We start from the raw sequence: 17,652 nt of genomic DNA on the forward strand, positions 1-17,652 counted from the left end.
CACACCTCACCTCTCCTCACCTCACTATGGCCGACGACGAGCGCAAAAGTAAGCGATCTCGCTTCGACCAAACCGAACCAGAGCCTCGTCGCTCCCGGTTCGATCGCCGTTCGCGATCGCCATCTGCCAGACAAACGGAGTCCACTCGTACCCGCAGCCCGCTCAGTCGCGAACCTAATAGCCCTGTCTCCAAACCTCCCGCCGACCCTGCTGCGGCAGCAGGTATGACTTGAACTTTTTACCCAATCTTCTAAGTGATCTACTTTCTAACAAGTATCGTTTGACTAGCTGCCGCTGCGGCCAAGATCAACGCCCAGCTTCAAGCTAAAAAGGGCATCCAACATGTTGATGTCCCCCCAATCCGTTCGGTATATACTTATTGCTTGTTGAAACGTGGTTATCAATAACTGATTGACTGTCGCAGACCGACAGCCCAGCTGGAGAAGACTCAGCTGCTGCGGACGGAAAGCCTCGCGAATCGTATGTTGCCGATGGCGACTACATCAAAGATCTTGAGATCAACGATCTGCGCAATCGCTACACCTTGACTAAAGGTTCTACTCAGAAATTGGTAATTGCTCCTGTTGTCGTTTGCTGATTCTCCAGTCTTCCTTTGAAGATCGAGTGCACTGCCTTTGCCGAGGTCTAACCCAAACTTCCCCGTTTCCTTTGCTCTCATACTCTTGTGTGGCTGGCTGAAGCTTACCCAATCCACTAAATGCATAGCATCTCACAAACCCTCTTTTGCATCTGCTGACCTCCGCTGCGTGACTTATAGATTAAAGATGAAACTGGCGCCGGTACGCCCTCTTTCTGTTATTTTGACGAAGAGATTTATGACTTACTGTTTTACAAGATGTCACGACCCGCGGAAGCTATTTCCCAGACAAGAGCATGTCGACAGCGGCTGTAAGTGGTTATCTATCCATCGCGAGATCGTAGGGCATCACTGACCCACTTCTTAGAACCCCCCTCTCTATCTTCATATCACAAGCCAAACTAAGGAAGGCCTCGACAAGGCCGTCGAATTGATTGACGATCTGATGAAAAAGGAACTTCCTAATCTAGTCGACGAGCGTCGATTCCGCCGACGGGAACCCGAACAGCAGGTTGAGCGGGATGAGTACGGCCGTGTATGAATTTGCATTTTTCTACTTGGCAAAGCAAAACAAAATGACTAATTCTTTACAGCGCAAATGGCCGGATGAGCGTATCCCAATTGACCTGGAGCCCATTCCCGGATTTAATCTGCGTGCTCAGGTTGTTGGTCAGGGTGGTGCGTATGTAAAGCATATCCAACAGAAGACCCGCTGCCGTGTCCAGATAAAGGGCCGTGGCTCTGGATTCATTGAATCCAGCACTGGCCAAGAAAGTGACGAGTCGATGTTTTTGCACGTTGCGTGAGTACCAACATCCCACTTCATCTCTTATTAGTGAGATGGGACCTCCAACTAACCCTATATGAAAGTGGTCCGGATGCCAATGATGTCCAAGAAGCGAAGGCACTGTGTGAAGACTTGCTTGCCAACGTCCGTGAACAATACCAGCGCCACAAAGATAACCCGCCTCAGTACAACAACTACGGTGATCGCGGTGGCTACCGCGGAGGTGATCGTGGTGACCGTGGTGATCGCGGCGATCGCGGCGATCGTGGTGACCGATACCATGGGGATCGTTACCAAGGCGGCGGTCGCGGCGGCGGTTACGGCGGTTACAACGACCGTCATCAGCACTCGAACTCTCCTGCTGCTGCTAGTCCCGGTGGCCAGGGCCAGGCCGCTGCTGGATCCGGTGCTGCCGCCAGCGCGGCTGACTACAGCGCACAGTATGCGCAGTACTACGGAGCTGACCCCTATGCCGCCTACGGTGGATACCAAAACTATGTCGCCTACTACCAATACTACCAAGCAGCCGCCGCTCAACAGCAACAGCAGCAACAAGCGGCAGAGACCGCTCCTCCTCCACCTCCTCCGGCGAGTGAGGCACCGCCTCCACCTCCTCCAGGTTCAGGATCCCCTCCCCCTCCTCCCGGTGGAGCCCCTGGTGGAGGAGGTAGCTACAGTGCGGTATGTGCCGTGTATTTATTTCTACCCATATAAAGTTACTAATGCCTCTCCCAGATCCCTCCTCCACCCGGCCTGTAGGTTTGACGACCACGCCAATGTGATCAGGTTTTTTCCGCCTACGAAGACAACCAACCTAAAACGCAAGAGATTTTGAAGTTTTGATATTCAAAAGTGAGGAAAGGCTAAGCGATTTGATCTTTTCATGCAATATTTGTGGGATGTGATATTTTGCTAAATAGGAGTTAATTGTTCGCCCGTGTAAACCCTCTTTCAGTTTTTCCCTGCTCCTGCAGTCTAATCACAGTCTTTACTATGGGATGTCTTGGTGGATACTTATCTGTTAACTCAGGCCTCGGATTTTCCGCTCTAAAGAGATGCACCTGCTTACTAGTTCTCTGGTTTAGCATGTCTAATAATCTGATAATCATGAACAGTTCAATACCTAATCATGTCTTGCAGATGCCACTCGCTACCCATAGTAGGCATATGAAGAATCACAGAAGAAGGGAAAGAATAGCTTGAAATTATGCAAAAACATGAAACCACCCTTATAATACCATATATACAAAAGCTGAAGTCCCTTCATCAGTCATGACCTTCATACATGACCTCCATCCTGTAATCAGGCACCATCTTCCTCTTCCTCTTCGCCAGCCCACCTCGACCTTCTTTGCAAAAGTCACAAGCAAAGTCACAGGGCGACGAGCCGATTCCCATTGCCTGGGATGAGGGCGGCTGCTGCGACCCCATTTCCTCCAATTCAAAATCACCAAAGAGGTCTTTGATCATATCATGTCGACACTTGGAAATACTGTCACAATAACGAATCACCTTCTGGAAGCTCTCAAGCCGAGCCGTCTGGTTCTTCAACAAGCTATCAACATGTTGTCTCGGCCCGCCGCGATTCTTAACATTCTCCGCATCCCGAGAGAGACGGTCATGAATCCGGTCTCGTTCTTGCGTATTGTAGTATACGAGTGATGCAGCAGCTCGGCCGTCACGACCTGCTCTACCAGATTCCTGGACAAAGCCTTCGAAACTGCGAGGCGGTGTCCAGTGCACCACGAAGCGTACATGTGGGTTGTCAATACCCATTCCGAACGCATTGGTTGCGACAATAATCGAGAAGGCTGGCGAGGCGCTCCCATCTTTGGGCTGTTCGCATGGTTGTGACGAGGTCCACAGTGTTTGAATCCTAGTTCGCTCTTGAGGGGCTAACCCGGCGTGATAAGCGACTGCAGACACGCTACTCTCTCGCGAAAGCTCGACAGCAAGCTGTTCTGCCATAGCGCGAAGCCCAACGTAAATGATACCTGATACCGGTGGGAGTTTGGCGGCGGCTTCAGCGCCAATCCGCGCGGCGCGTCGGGTTTGGATTGCCTTGAGCCACTTGAGAAGATTATGAATTTGAGAATCTCCATCGTCGGAGTAGTCTTCTAGGTACCGGACCTCGTAGTGGATGTTCGGACGAGCAGACGGCGTGTTGAATAGTCGAAGCTTTGTGGTGTCAAGACCTAGCATGCTGATTATGTCTGAGCGAACACGCGGCGTGGCCGTAGCAGTGAGCGCAGTGATGGGAACGGCCGGGTTGGTGAGATTGTTTTTGAACCAGCCCAATTCTTGGTATGCTGGGCGGAAGTCATGGCCCCATTCACTGATACAATGGGCTTCATCGATAGCAATGCGGTTCAGTTGCTGCTGCTTGTGAACTACCTGAAGATTCCGGCGGAAGCTATCAGTTTGGCAAAGCTCGGGCGTCACATAGAGAAGTCGAGTGCGAGGGTGGCCTGAGAGCATATCGTCCAGGATGAGACGTCTCTCGGCCAGAGGCGTATTTGAGTTTATAGTCGAAACAGCCACGCCAATTGCCTGGAGAGCATTGACTTGGTCCATCTATTCCGGTGTCAATTGAAGAGCGGCATATTTAGAACAGTACTTTGCCTACCATCAGCGCAAGAAGAGGGCAAATGACAATAGTCACTGTCCAATCAATGTCAGCAAGAAGCCTTTATTTGCGCGCCAAAATAGCCGGTAAGTACTACTTACACCCAGTGCCCATGACGGCCGGGAGTTGAAAGCAAAGACTTTTGCCAAAGGAGGTAGAGGCCTGGAGAAAGACATCATGGCCTTCAGCGACAGCAGAGATCACCTCTCGCTGCAGTGGTCTATCAAATCGTCAGGGAATTTGTTGATGCGCGTCAGGTTGAATGGCACTACTGACCGGAAGGACTTTTTGCGGAAAACACGATGCAAGTAAAACTCTAGATCGGGCTTTCTTTGCGGAAGTACCCTCCGATTATCCATTTGGAAGCATCTCAGAGGGATCTGAATGATCAAAAAGTAGTGTTGAGGAGATTACTTGCACTCGTCCGTCGCGTCGGCCCGTGGGGGGTGCACATGGTCACGTGAACTTGTCCATATTTCCACTTTGGGACATCAAGTCTGTTACCTAAATTTACTACAGTCTAGTGTTCATATGAGCTATTTAACAACTTGGAAAATATGGATAATAATATGGTGATATGTGAGCCCTTAAGCCTTAATTCAGACTATCAGTTATGGGGGCTTCGATCTAATTGCATAGGAAAAGAAAGTACATCATGACGTAAAATCGGCACAGATCATGATACACACATAAAGACAACATAGACCTCTTTGTTAATAACTCAAGGGCTCTTCAGAATGGCTCTCATTTGACAGAAATGGAAATCAGCCACAAAAAAAACGAGAGGAAAAAAGAGATAGAACAAAGGTTGCTGATTCTTTTATGTTTCAGATTGTGGTCTTCTTTACTTTGATAGGCTTGCACAAGAACGGTCCCAAACGGATCCCGATTCAGCCTCAAATATCAGAAACCAAGAACCACGGATGTCTACTTTTGCATAAAAAAACTTTCGCTTTGTTTATTTGAAAGCTATATTCTTGCCACAACCTTGCCCATCAAAGCCTTTAGACTTTTCTCCGATCTTACTCATGAAAATAACCAAGCGAGTGCACATTCCAGAAATTCAACCGGGATTAACATGATTCGCCAAGCTGATATCTCTAAATATGATATATATGTGGCATTTCTGAGACCAAAGCCTATTCTCTTTGGTGAAAAGGGCATTCACTGGTCCATCATGATTGCCCATCCGGGATTGGAGTACGGCACCATGTACCATATAGTCCGAAGTCGACGAGCAGGAAGTCTTTCTCATTACGAGCTCCACGTTCGATCATTCAGACCACTCGACGGTGATGAGATGATAGACAAGAAGCACATTGCCACCCTTGCGTCGACACAGATTGACCGATTCAATACAATCCTGGCATCTGTGCCCTTGCGCGATTCGCAAAAATGGAGTATCGGGAATCTTTACCGAGAGGCTTATGGATATAATTCGGAGCATTGGACGATCGAAGTCATCATGGCTCTTGAAGATTGGAAAATGGTCCGTTATGGAACTAGTCTTTTTGTTGAACCGGGCTCAACTGTTTTTTGACAATTCGAGATTAGAGAAGGACTGTACTATATGCCATTTCTTATATTACAATAAAGACTCGGAAGTATTGGTATATCTTTATTTCCCACTTTCAAATGGTTTACGAGAATGACTCCAATAATTGGGAGGTTGCGATTTACTAATGAACATATGAATTAAATGCAACGCTAAGCCCGCTGCATCAAGGATAGAGAAAAAAAGGCCGGGTAATCGACACAGCCAAAGGGGTCATATTATTGCTCAGAGATCATCTCCTTGAAAGGTATTTGTGATCCGGATGACCCTTGTGACTGTGGCGGGCGACGAGGCACACATGTACTAGTATCACGAGTCTGACTCATATCTTCTAGATGTCGAGTATGTCCTTCTTCCAAGTCCTGCTCCATCGATCTTGTCTGAGAAGTATGTATTCGCTGGCCCGAGAACGAGCTAGTACCAGTGTTATCGCTAGCACATTCAACGGCCTCTCTTTGACCACTGCGGACGAAGCTGACGAGGCGACCGAGAATCGCGAATTCGAGTTTGAGTTTGATCGAATAGAATACACCTTTGAGTATGGTTTCGAGGATCAGGAGGGAGGCGTATTCTATTGAGAGAAGTCCCACATCCAGCAGGATGATAACGATATTGATAGTAACAAGCAAGTTCATGCGCTGACGGCTCTTTTTTCGAAAGGATCCTTGGAGAAGTTTCACCGTCGCGATGATGTATATCAATGACAAAATTGTCTCTTGGACACTGAAAGCGGATTAACGTCTGACTTGAATTTCTCAAGTAGGTAGACAGGAAACTTGAAATGTAAGAACTTACAAGAAGCCTGTCATTTGAAACTTTTCCACAACATTGTAAGCCTTAACAAAGTTGTTGGTGTCAAGATCACCGAATGAACCAAAGGTCACCACAGTGGTAGGGATGTGGAGGAAGATAGCATTGAAGATAATCATCCACTTGGTGTATAAAAGGATCTTGCTTCCACTGCCACCCGTAACGACAAGGTGTAGTCGAGACCATAAAACAACAGCTTGGCCTGTGACCATAACATACCACCCGATAGTCAACAACGAAAGAGAAGCCCACTTCGCGTTCCCTTTCAGGGTTCCAAAGAATTTGAAAGCATAGCCCAAAGAATAAGGGATCAGGCTAAGACTCGAAATAAAAAGACTCCAAAAGTAAACTGTGGCATAGCGTGAAAAGGTCGAGAAAATAAGTACCACGAGCTCAATCCCGTTATAAATCGTCAGGCCCGCGCAGAAAATCACGGTCGCTTTCAGCGCTAGGCTATCGCCCGTATAGCTTCCTGTGACGCCAGGTGCAGCATTGGAAGCTGAGTCCGAGGACTCCAGGTCAGCCATCGATTCGCGATTCGCGCATGGCCGTCGCGATGCATTTCACAGATTGATATGGGCAGGATGGGATCGATTCAGGGGTTGTCGCCCCCGGGCGTCGATATAAGAATCCTTCGACATCAGTGGCGATTCTTGGGGCTACGCAATAGCTACACATTATCCAGCACGTCTCGTTATTGGGGAAATTCCGCCCGTGCTAAACTTTCCGCCACGCAGGGTTGCGAAACGTCAGGTGATTCCCCGGAAGACCGGCTCTCATTGCCCAAATCGGTATAAATCTGGACGCAACCGGAAACAGCTTAAAGTAACTTGAAAGCTTAAAGAGATTGGGGTAAATCCTCCCGGGTGATGGTTCGTGATTGGTTGTATAGATTAATGCTGAATGCATACTTCGTGTGCTATGTTTTATGCTTTGCTTCAAATTGAAAGCTCTTTGAGGAACAATAGGGTTGACATAGTCCTTTATCTTTACTAGTACTATGTACCGCCCGCTTTGTGCTCAATGGGAACTTGATGGAAGTTGAATGAGGACTCTGCCCAGGTGGTTTGTAATAAAGACACAAAGCCCAGATGATGACTTCAAATTCTGGGCTGGTTTACTCCTATATATATGTCGAGTTGACGACCTCGATCTCTGCTAAATATTCAAGTTGGCACCTGGTAAATAAGCACAACACAACCACTCCGCGCCCAATCCGATCCTTCACAACTTACCAAAATGTCTAGACTAAACGGATCAGCATATAATGTCTACGTCGCATTCTGTCGGCCACGATATGAGTGCGCATCGCACTGGATCATCCTCCTTTCGCACCCCGGTTCAGCACTATGTACATGGTACCACGTAGCCGGAGGACCAGCGCGGAATAAACCATACAGATTCGAGATCAAAGAAGTGCAGCGCCTGAACAGTCCTGATTTTGCAGAAAAGATATGGATCTCCGGTATACCCGCGGATCACGCCTCAGAACTGGAAGAGATAGCCGAGAGTATTCCCTTGCAAGAGTCCCAGAACTGGACTGTTCGGGTTGTTCGGGCCCTTGAGAAACAAGGTCTAGTTCCTAGAAATACCAGTGCTCATTTTCTCGAGCCGTACGTTGGTACTAATTGAATGGTTATCATCTCATGCTCGGGAGTCACTAATTTTGCTATATGCTACTAGTAATATCATTTTATGAATTAGTTTTACTCTTTCAAGCCGAATCAATTTTAAATTCATTTCCCCTAAGAGTTAAGTGCGTATTGTTTCTGATTAAATCCAAATGATGTACAAGTAGTGTTGTATTTGAACAATGATTCGCTATAAAAGAATCGGTATATGGTAAATCTATGAGTAATGTACAAAAATTGGTGTCAGTGCGACATCTCCAATCTGAAGGTAATCTTTCTGAGATCTAAGGAGAATTTTTCTGAAGCTGGCGTTCAAGCTCGTCCCTGATAATAGCCACATCCACTGCATTTCGGTGAAATGGGTCCCAGAGCTGCTGCATTTGTTCCCAGGCCTCGATGACATCCTCGGGGTGGGTGCAAGTGCCGAACGCACGCAGAACATGAAGGATGGTTGAACGACCGACGAAAACCCCGTTTTCGACATTACCCTCGAGCCGCGAGGCGTGTTCAAGTTCGGGATCTTGAAGGTCGTTGTCCAGATACTTGGAATTGAGGAGGAATTCGGACCGCTGGTATTCTTCCATGCTGAGTTCCTGCTTGATGAGACCCCCTTGGCCTTTATTCTCCGATTGATCGTAGAGCTCTGCGTGTGCATGGCTCTCAATGAAGCTCATTTCACTTTCGAACTTCTCACTCGTGTTTTGCTCCGGGTTCGGATTGGTGGATGGCAAAGACATATAGAGCTCGTCGGTCGCGTCGGCCTTGTTCTGTATAGTAGGTGGTCTCCCTTTTGTTTGAGCCACGTTCGCCTTCTCATCTGCGCTCTTGGCCTTGGCCTCGGCCTCGACGGAATCCATCTCATCGGCAAATGGGTTGACCCATGTATTGAACGGTTGGCCAGGTCTCCCGAAGTTAAAAATCCTGGGGAGAAATCTGTCCTGTGATTTCCTGGAGTCGATCAACGCCCATACGTATGACTGCCAGAGTAACCAAAGCCGATTTGCAGTCCATGTCTGCTTCTTGGTCTTGCCATGGATACTGAACCCTTCAAATAGGGTACTGTAGATCATGTGGCGGGGTGGGGATTTGAAGCTATTCTCCATGTCACGAATGATATAGAGAACTTTGTCAAAACGGCCAGTAGTGATAGCGTAATGTCGAAGGAGGATATGGAATGTGCGAGTATCGGGCGTCAGAGGAAGTGATTCTTGGAAAGCACGGTAGTGGTGGGGAAGGGGATCCTTGAGGGCATCGGATAGCTTCAGCAAGCGGCCCAGCCGCTTGGTGGTCGATCGATAAATTTCAAACCGTGTTGAGAGCGAGTGACCCGTGATATCTGCTGGCAAACCAGTATCTTTCCTGGTGTTTTGTGCCAGCAGCATGCGCTCATAAATTCCCTCTGCAGTCTCAGTATCACCGGCTTTGAGGAATGCAGATAACAAGCCATTCAGAATAACCGTGTCGACAAGGTTTCCAGACTGAACGAAACGATCGAAAGTGCGACTGATCCCTTCTAAGTCTTGACGTTCCGCGTGGTAGTTGAGTTTGGGAATGAGGGAATAGCGCGTGGAGGGAATTCTTCGCTTAACCATCTCCTTCTCGAGGCGTTCGGCAATGCTGAACGCACCCGCTTTGATGGCTGAATCGTATAGGACGTTGAAAACCACTTCGTCGGCTTCAATGTTGGCATAATGCTCCATTTGTTGCCACAGTCCAATGGCTCGAACTATATTTCTCTTCTTGGTCCTTCCCTTGCCTGAACGTCGACCAGCGAAAGAAATAGCCGTAGTCCACAGGGAGCGCGACATGGGAATGTTGCAAGCGATCATGTCGTCCACCAATGCCAAATAGCGACGAACATCAACAGGTCGGCGATTCGGAGGGTTGGCCATCTGCCGAAGGAGGGCTCCACGGGTGCGCGCGGGTAATTTCTCGACTCCCGGTGAAGGTATATTTCGATAGAGTGAAAAGAGGTATTGGGAAGTGTTTTTCGGGTTGGAATGAACGGCTTCAATGAGTTCCGCAACGGAGGGACTGTCGACATCGTAATCGTATTTGCCTTCTGCAAGCCTTGGGGGGTGCGGATGCGGTAATACGAGTTTCACAGCCTCTTGCCAGTCGTATTCCTCTCCGAGGATCTTCCTGTATACACTGGCGGTCGAAAGGTATCTTCTCTCGTCGTAGGAAAGGGGCTCTTCGGGGGTATTTGGTTCGTGATGGACGTCTGATAGTCGGTTGTCGGGGTGTGAGGGGTGATTAGGTGTTTTCGGATCGAAGTATTGATGCCAAATTGTTAGTAGTGATTTGCTTTTGTTGGGGGATGCCGAGCTTGTTGACGCGCCCTCAGCATCCTTCCTCCCGGTGTCTTTCGGTGTTCTTATAGAAATATGATTTGAATCATGCTCCTCCCCAGCTCTTGCACCAACGGTGCTGAGCTGGGATCGATCTTGTGACAATTGCAATCGCGGCCATGGCCCTGAGTACGCCCACGGCTTTGGAGTTGAATGATTGTCACCATCCGTGACACTTTCACGGCGGTAGGTTCGCAATTGACTCCCTGGTATCCTCGGCGGTATCGCAGACAGATTGCGACACCGGGGCGAGTGATCATGGCAGTAGCCAGCCAGGATGAGCGAACCTACAAACAGGTCCGTTACCGAGACGATAGACGGACGGGTGTGACGAGAGGAGAATCGGCGTATTGAGACACGGGATTGAGAAGGCTTTGGGTGTGGCATCGAAGGAGAGAGACGAGCTCGCCCGCGACCTGGTTGGAGGAACTTCGCGGGCTCGACGAGCTGGGGAACCTATTGAGAGGAGGCATGAGAGGGCAGACATCGTGGGCCTAGGTTAGCCATGCATGTCCAAGTAGCGCCCAGGTACAGGTCGAGCCGAGGAGCGGTTCGCGACCCACGAGAGTGAAAGGAGGGGAGGAAAGAGAGAGACGAGTTGACTTGGAGAGATCGATGTGAAGGTGTTGGAGGTGTTTTTCGAGCGGACTTTGCAGCGGAGCCGCGCTGACCAATCGGGGCCGCCCATTTGCCCTCCCATCTTTTTCACTCCGCGTCCAGCACCACCTTCACCTTTCGACGTCTCGCGATTCGAGCCCCAGCCCTGTCGATTCACCGCCCGGTTCGAGCTTGTTGATTCAATCGCCTACTCTATCGATATATCGTCCATCTAGGGCCACTACGCCGGCCCTTCTTCCCTCCCCATCCGTCTCCCCGCCGCCATGGGCAAAATCAACCTCACAGCCCTCCGGGTACGACAGACTGCGCTCAACCAATTCGCTGCCGGAAAGATCAAGAAGTTACCTCAATGGGTTGAAGTTGTTGGTGATATTCCTCCAGCCGAGGCGCTCATCCGAAACCGCACTCCTCAGCACCAGCTGGTCCGCCAACGCCTGCAGACCAACCCCGACTCCTCCAAGCCGCAGGTCGTCTTCGAGGTTCAAGAAAAGCGCCGCAAGCCTAAGAAGCCCAGTCGTCTATTCAAGCCCGTCGAACTTCGATACGAGGAAGATCAATTGCGAACAGAGTTCTTCCGTGATCATCCTTGGGAACTTGCCCGGCCTCGCGTGGTTCTGGAAAGCTCCGGCAAAGACTTTGAGTTTCATGATTGGAGCCGGATCCAGCAGCCTGGGAAGAAACTGGATGGAGAGAGGTATGTTTACTCCAAGCTTAGTTATCCCTTTGTGGTCGAGGTCATTATTAACGCATCGTTTCTTCCTTCTTAACAGTGTTGTCCAACGGCAGCTTTGGCTTTTGAACAATGTCCCTGATATGACTAAGAGTAACGCATACGATATCGCTCGTCGCGAGTTCTACAAACTTCGACTGAAGGAGGACATTCAACGGCGGGTCGCTGCCGAGGAGGCCCAGGCAACTGGTGCCACCTTTGGCCCCTCCTATCTGGAAATCGGTATGGAATTGGAGAACGAGCAACACGAAAAGTGGAAGACGTGGGCTCGTCTCGAGGCTCAAGTGATGGACCAACGTGTCGTCGCGATGTCTGGTGCTCCTGAACTCGCCATGGAGAGCGAGACGGAACGCCCGGCGGACATTGCACAGGAGACTGAGGAGTCGGCTTAGAGAATGGAGTTCTCATTTCCTCGCTTCTGCTCTAGGCGCAATTTTTGATGGTCATCATGTATATTATTTCATTTTTCTGTTGAATGTATTCCCATAGCCATATTTTCGTGAGAGCCAATGGATCATTGATCTAGTCTATTCGCAAGAGTAGTCAGTAAAACATAGGTACCTAGTAACAGGCTAGTATTTAGGCTGCTATGAGGCTAGTTGATAATACTATCTACTTGTGAAATAAATGTTGATACTAATATTCTCCCCCTTGATGCCCCGATGTGAAACACGAAACACGCGGAGAACGACCGTTGCTGGAGCTCGGTCCAATCACAGCCCTTCCAGCCTCTCCAACTTCAGTCCAACGTCCCTTTCACCTTGGACATCCTCCTTCAGGCGCCAACACTTTCCACAACCTCGAGACTAGGGGACACATACACCTTGTATCTTCCGATCATCCGTCTCTCCTCGGTCGCATTTCTTGGCTTGGTCTCGTGAATCATCGCCACCGGCGCAATCTGACGAGTCCGAACTTTTGCTGTGCCGTTCCACACGCCCCCAGTTTCACCTAAACGATTTTATCCCAACTCGAACTCCTCTGATATTTTTGACGAACTCCGATAGCTCGCGGCTCCGTACTTTCGAATCCCTCTTTGACCGCACCTGCACCGTGGAATCCCGACCCGACAGTTGAGCCTCAAGTGTTAGTATTGCGCCGTTGAGGGTTAGAGCCAGCCGAGGATGTTCGACTTGGCTGTGTTTGCTGTCTGTACTTGATCAAGACCGATCACCAGTGAATTGGTCACTCTTTGGGCCCTTCAAATACCCAGAAACAACTCGACTCGGCATTTCCTTTTATCTGCGATAGCCTAGGCGGAAGCTGGTTATGCTTTCGACAATGACTCGACCGGAAGACACAGTTCGAGGGCTGCGCCCTAATCGAGGTGAAGTCGATGACGAAGAAGGTGGAAGGAAATCCATCGACTCCCTTGTACCCCCGCCTTTGTCGTACAATGATGGCGCCCAGCGCTCCGAGGGCGAAGAATCCCGGCCAGGCACAGCGATGGGCGACAACTCGAGTGGCAGCGGCAGGCAAGGCTCCGGGCCCAAGATGCTCACCCATGATGAGACAATTGAGCTGGCTCGACGCGCGGTGGAAAGTGGAATCCAAGATACCAAACGCTCTTTGGCGGGCAGTGAAGCCGTCACAGACGTTGTCAAGCCGAAGTTGACCATTGACCTGGGACACTCGCATATCGTCCGAATACCTGAGCCCGTTGTCGATATTGTCAAAGAAGAGGTCGAACGGTATGTGTTCGCCATTCTCGCTGGCTAGACAGCAGCACCGCATTCAAAGTCAAAACTAACCATTTTGCCAACAGGCTTTCGCTTTCTAACAACCATCTCTTCCATATCCCCTACCGATTCGCCGAATGCTCCCACCTTCGCTACCTCAATATTCGAGCCAATAATTTCCGCGAATTTCCAAAAGGCGTATGTCTTGAGAACCACCTTAGAACATCATTGCTATGCTAATTTATTATAGGTTTATAAATTGCCTTTATTGGAAATTCTCGATTTAAGCCGCAACAAAATCAACACTCTACCGGATGAAATCAGCAAGTTGAAGTCGCTGCGAGTACTATCGATCATGCAAAACCGACTCGACGATCTCCCCGTCGGTCTGTCCGATATGAACAAGCTACAAATTCTTAAAATAGCTGGGAACCCGTTGCGCTATCCGCTGCGACGGGTGCTCGAAAAGGCAGAGACCGACATCGCTTCTTCTGGGATGACGGACAACGAAAAAGAAGTTGCAGTTACATCGGACCTAAAATTATTCCTCAAGAGTCGCCAGGCAGCGACAACCCCGGAGCCCGACTTCGGCGCTGATTCAAGGTATGTCATCTTTTTTCCTGGTGAACGAATGGTACTAAATGCCGTCCTCGCAGTGAGGGGTCTTTCGAAACACCCAAACCTATTCCCCCCAAGCGCAAATTGAGTAGCCGATTTCCCGTCATTCCCAGTACTGGCGATGGATCATCGGCACCTTCTTCTCGATCTCCATCAATATCCCGACCTCCGCCGATTCCTATAAAGTCTCACTACCGGATGGCGTCAGGCCAGCCCTACATTGACCAAGCTGGTAATTATCACATTGCTGGTCTTTCCCGCCCCGGCGTCAATCCCCACGCAGCGGCCGAGCGGAATCGCAGCAACAGCGAGGGAATAATTCAGGCATCTTTTGCGGCTCGCAGCAAACGGATGGGAGTCATCACCCGCAAGAACACGGATCTCGGCACATTAGACGAAACAAAACCTTATCGAAATAGCCATCTGCGAGGTCTCAGTCATGGTTCCGTACTTCGAGCACGACCTACAGCACAAACCCCGGTCAGCGGTAGTAGCTCTTCGAGCCCAAGCAGTCCGAAAGAGCGCCGACGTGTACGAGACGGCTGGGTTAATCGCATGTCAAGCCTTCCGGAGCACAAAGGCGAAAGAGGATCAGTTGAACCAATCGTTGAGAGTGCTAAGGGCATACTTTTTGCATTTGTTCAGATTCATTCTCATGTTTCTACCCTTATTAATGTCATCCGGCAAGATGATACACGGCGTCATAGCCTGGAGCTTGTATTTTACAATGCTTCGACCCACGTTGACCGCCTCAACGAGGCCCTCGAACGTGCGGAAACTACCCTACGCGATGACCCTGATTCTAGTCGACTTGCGACTGAAGCTGTCAGACGGGAATGCTACACGTGTATTATGGCTTATACACATGTTGGCACACAACTGCGCAACAGTTCCGCGAAGATCGTATCGAATGGCGACTCACGTTATGTACGATCGCTGATGTTGATGATGTACGGTAGCTTGGTGGAGCTGCGAAATGCGTGTTCCAGCCTCAGTGTTCCACTTCGTCCGGCCCAGAAGCAACTCCCTACACCTAAGCCAGTCGTTTATGAACCTACGAAGGGACCAGCACCTGCCGAGCGATTCTCTCGACCGATAGTTACCCCCACCAGAGACTCTTCTGCGCCGATTCGCCGGCTGCGAAGTGACACAACGATTCGCCATCCCCAGCTCCCTCTGGGCCCCCCTATTCCCTTGAATGCATCAGGCCATACAGGCATCGGCTCCCCCGGCTTTGCAACTCCACCTTTTGCTACAGCCTACTCGCGCAGTCGATCGAGTAGTCGGTCAAATATGATTAACACATCTGTACCAACCTCTCTGGCAACACCTCGTTCTGGTGAAGCATTCCCACCCATCCCCACATTAGGCACATTCAGAATAAATCCCTTGACTGGATTGGACGAGTTTGAGGAAGAGCGGATTTTCGAAAAAATCTTCCATCAGCTTACCTCAGCCTATTCAAGCGCCCTCCAAGCGCTACCATTGGCAAGTCGTCAATTCTCTCGCTGTCTCGAAGTGGCAAAGCAGTCGCGCGAGTCAGAAGGCATTCAAATACTCTGGAACAATCTCATTCGCCGCTGCAGGTTCTGCCTTGAGATCTCCGAAGCATTGGGGGGGCGTATCTCTAGTATGAAAGTCAAGGAACCGGGCGGTGGACTTCGAAACCAACGAGAATTCTGGCAGCTGTGCAAGACCTTTATGCAATCGTTTGTAGACTTGGTTACGGACCTGCGGGAAGTGCGCAGCATGCAGCTTCTCCCTGGAGACATTATCATCATCCTCCGACCAGTCCAGAAAGCCAGTCGTGAAGCCGGTCGCCTCATCGAGGCATCACCCTGGTCTTATCTGGCTGACATGGCCCCAACGAATGGCCCGGGCAACCTGTACGGCCCCCCACTGCAAGTCTCTCAGTCGCAACATCAGACTTCCGTCTCAACTTCTGCTCTCGCCCCACACCCTAACATCTACCAAATCAACGCCGGCATGTCCCCTCAATCAATTACTGTCCCCGCTACACCACTCAGCGCGGCACTAGGCCCAGCGGCCCAGGCAACTGTACCATCAACGCCAGCGAGTGCGTACAGTGACAAGTTCTTTGAGGGTGACGTCTTCCAGCGCGCCGACTCTCTTCTCTCGATGCCCACGCAGACGCCATTCTTCACGCGTCGTTGAATAGAAATACACACGAACCTTCCGAAACGCCCATCCTTGTTTAGCGTGCTTGACCATACCGCCTATTTTCTGTCTCCGCCATATGACATATCTTTCATGATCATGAATTGAAATATTGACACCTATGATACCATAGACTAGTTTATGTGCTTCCTTTTTCGGACCGAGGGGCTCATAGATAGTTTTACCTAAAATTAGAGGACCTCGGGAAATATTGTATTTTTTTTTGGGAATAGACATTTAACCCTTGCAGAGTGTATATACCTTGTGCCGCCCTTACTAATAGGATGGTTCCACCAAGCCCATTGACCTCGGGAGCAACTTGAAAGCTCTTGTCCGGGCGGGCTGGTTTACCTACTAGTCTCGATTTGCGAGCTCTTAAATCTTCAGTACTAGTAACGGTTTGGTATTGCATTCAAGTCTATTTAAGACATGGTATGTATGCTGGAACTTGAGATGTTGGCACTCCTTGACGAGTAGGATGATTTCACCAATATGTGATTTTGGTTATGGAACTCAGCACAAGCAATTGTAACCTTGGAAACACAGTTAATTTCAAGTTAAATCCGGCACTCTTCAACGGAGGACAAATTTCAAGTTATAGCCAGCTTAATGCTATTCGTATATTGAACCGAAATGGATAGCTTGAAGGACATCACTTGAGATCCTCCAGTTCACAATGAAGTAGAACCTCGCAGGTTTTTAAAATAAGGACAGACAGCAAGAAAAAACCGAGACAAGTCGATGCAGGAACAGTCGCAGGGAAGGACGACCCTACTTATAGTCCATCTTCTCAGCAGCGCTCGAATCAATTACAAACATATTGATCAATGGCCAGAGACATCTCGTTAAGTGTTTTGGAGAGCTAAGCCAAAAATGGGGAGATTGATCTGAAAGGGGGAATCACAGGTTTGTTGTTTACATTGTCTATCATGACTCATGTTGAGTCTTCATGAGCTGTAGATGACAATTTCTTACAGCCTAGTGGTAATAATGAACACGAATTACCTCCAATAGATACACGAGGTATAGCATCCTGCTCACAATAGTTCATCGAGTAGACCTTATGCAATGTCGTGTTGGCTGGTGCTAGTTAGCGCTCTTGTGATCCTGTGCCAGCCAAGAAAAGCAGAAGGCCTCCCGTATTCTAGTGATGCCGCTTTCTAGGACAGTGTAAGCATAGAAGCATAGTATAAGTACTACAAGTATGGACGAGAAAGTGTATGTTATTAAATCCAAAGACTTACAAAAACGCCTGATTATGGAAGACGTGGATAGCGGTAATTAGAGAGTAAGTCAACATATTTCAAAGTTTGAAATTTTCAATTCCGACATCACAGCGAATGACGAAGACACAATTCTGAACTCCGGAAAAATTATTCTGCTTTTCCTATTTCTATTATCTTGATGTATCATTTCAGTCGACATCGTCCGATGCTTAAACTCGCTTGACCCATGGATGCACAAGTACATG

The 17,652-nt window shown here is 49.2% G+C and overlaps 8 protein-coding genes across 8 annotated transcripts; 5 read left to right on the forward strand and 3 right to left on the reverse strand.

Annotated features, from left to right (window-relative positions):
• Positions 1-26: 26 nt before the first annotated feature.
• N7509_003207 (KH domain-containing protein) lies at positions 27-2,144 on the forward strand (the record flags this gene model as incomplete). The annotated part of the gene is made up of 9 exons (XM_056627844.1): positions 27-222; positions 289-368; positions 425-571; positions 779-800; positions 857-909; positions 966-1,133; positions 1,192-1,400; positions 1,469-2,066; positions 2,121-2,144. The coding sequence occupies 9 exons, from the start codon at positions 27-29 to the stop codon at positions 2,142-2,144; spliced, it is 1,497 nt and encodes a 498-aa protein (XP_056490578.1).
• A 507-nt stretch (positions 2,145-2,651) lies between these two features.
• N7509_003208 (putative RecQ family helicase RecQ) lies at positions 2,652-4,370 on the reverse strand (the record flags this gene model as incomplete). The annotated part of the gene is made up of 4 exons (XM_056627845.1): positions 2,652-3,959; positions 4,012-4,046; positions 4,113-4,231; positions 4,288-4,370. 4 exons carry the CDS (start codon positions 4,368-4,370, stop codon positions 2,652-2,654), a joined length of 1,545 nt encoding a protein of 514 aa, XP_056490579.1.
• A 719-nt stretch (positions 4,371-5,089) lies between these two features.
• On the forward strand, positions 5,090-5,551 carry N7509_003209 (uncharacterized protein; the record flags this gene model as incomplete). The annotated part of the gene is made up of 1 exon (XM_056627846.1): positions 5,090-5,551. The coding sequence occupies one exon, from the start codon at positions 5,090-5,092 to the stop codon at positions 5,549-5,551; it is 462 nt and encodes a 153-aa protein (XP_056490580.1).
• Positions 5,552-5,784: 233 nt separating this feature from the next.
• N7509_003210 (uncharacterized protein) lies at positions 5,785-6,903 on the reverse strand (the record flags this gene model as incomplete). Its single annotated transcript, XM_056627847.1, has 2 exons — positions 5,785-6,289; positions 6,362-6,903. The coding sequence occupies 2 exons, from the start codon at positions 6,901-6,903 to the stop codon at positions 5,785-5,787; spliced, it is 1,047 nt and encodes a 348-aa protein (XP_056490581.1).
• Positions 6,904-7,615: 712 nt separating this feature from the next.
• On the forward strand, positions 7,616-8,008 carry N7509_003211 (uncharacterized protein; the record flags this gene model as incomplete). The annotated part of the gene is made up of 1 exon (XM_056627848.1): positions 7,616-8,008. The coding sequence occupies one exon, from the start codon at positions 7,616-7,618 to the stop codon at positions 8,006-8,008; it is 393 nt and encodes a 130-aa protein (XP_056490582.1).
• Positions 8,009-8,291: 283 nt separating this feature from the next.
• Positions 8,292-10,745, reverse strand: N7509_003212 (pentatricopeptide repeat protein; the record flags this gene model as incomplete). Its single annotated transcript, XM_056627849.1, has 1 exon — positions 8,292-10,745. One exon carries the CDS (start codon positions 10,743-10,745, stop codon positions 8,292-8,294), a length of 2,454 nt encoding a protein of 817 aa, XP_056490583.1.
• A 494-nt stretch (positions 10,746-11,239) lies between these two features.
• On the forward strand, positions 11,240-12,098 carry rsm25 (mitochondrial 37S ribosomal protein mS23; the record flags this gene model as incomplete). The annotated part of the gene is made up of 2 exons (XM_056627850.1): positions 11,240-11,670; positions 11,747-12,098. 2 exons carry the CDS (start codon positions 11,240-11,242, stop codon positions 12,096-12,098), a joined length of 783 nt encoding a protein of 260 aa, XP_056490584.1.
• Positions 12,099-12,987: 889 nt separating this feature from the next.
• N7509_003214 (uncharacterized protein) lies at positions 12,988-16,178 on the forward strand (the record flags this gene model as incomplete). Its single annotated transcript, XM_056627851.1, has 4 exons — positions 12,988-13,397; positions 13,472-13,583; positions 13,636-13,988; positions 14,042-16,178. The coding sequence occupies 4 exons, from the start codon at positions 12,988-12,990 to the stop codon at positions 16,176-16,178; spliced, it is 3,012 nt and encodes a 1,003-aa protein (XP_056490585.1).
• Between the last annotated feature and the right edge of the window lie 1,474 nt (positions 16,179-17,652).

This window comes from Penicillium cosmopolitanum (genome assembly GCF_028827165.1).
Source record: "Penicillium cosmopolitanum strain IBT 29677 chromosome Unknown utg000005l:1.0-4006212.0:1.0-4009387.0, whole genome shotgun sequence".
In the NCBI taxonomy this organism is placed as follows: domain Eukaryota; kingdom Fungi; phylum Ascomycota; class Eurotiomycetes; order Eurotiales; family Aspergillaceae; genus Penicillium; species Penicillium cosmopolitanum.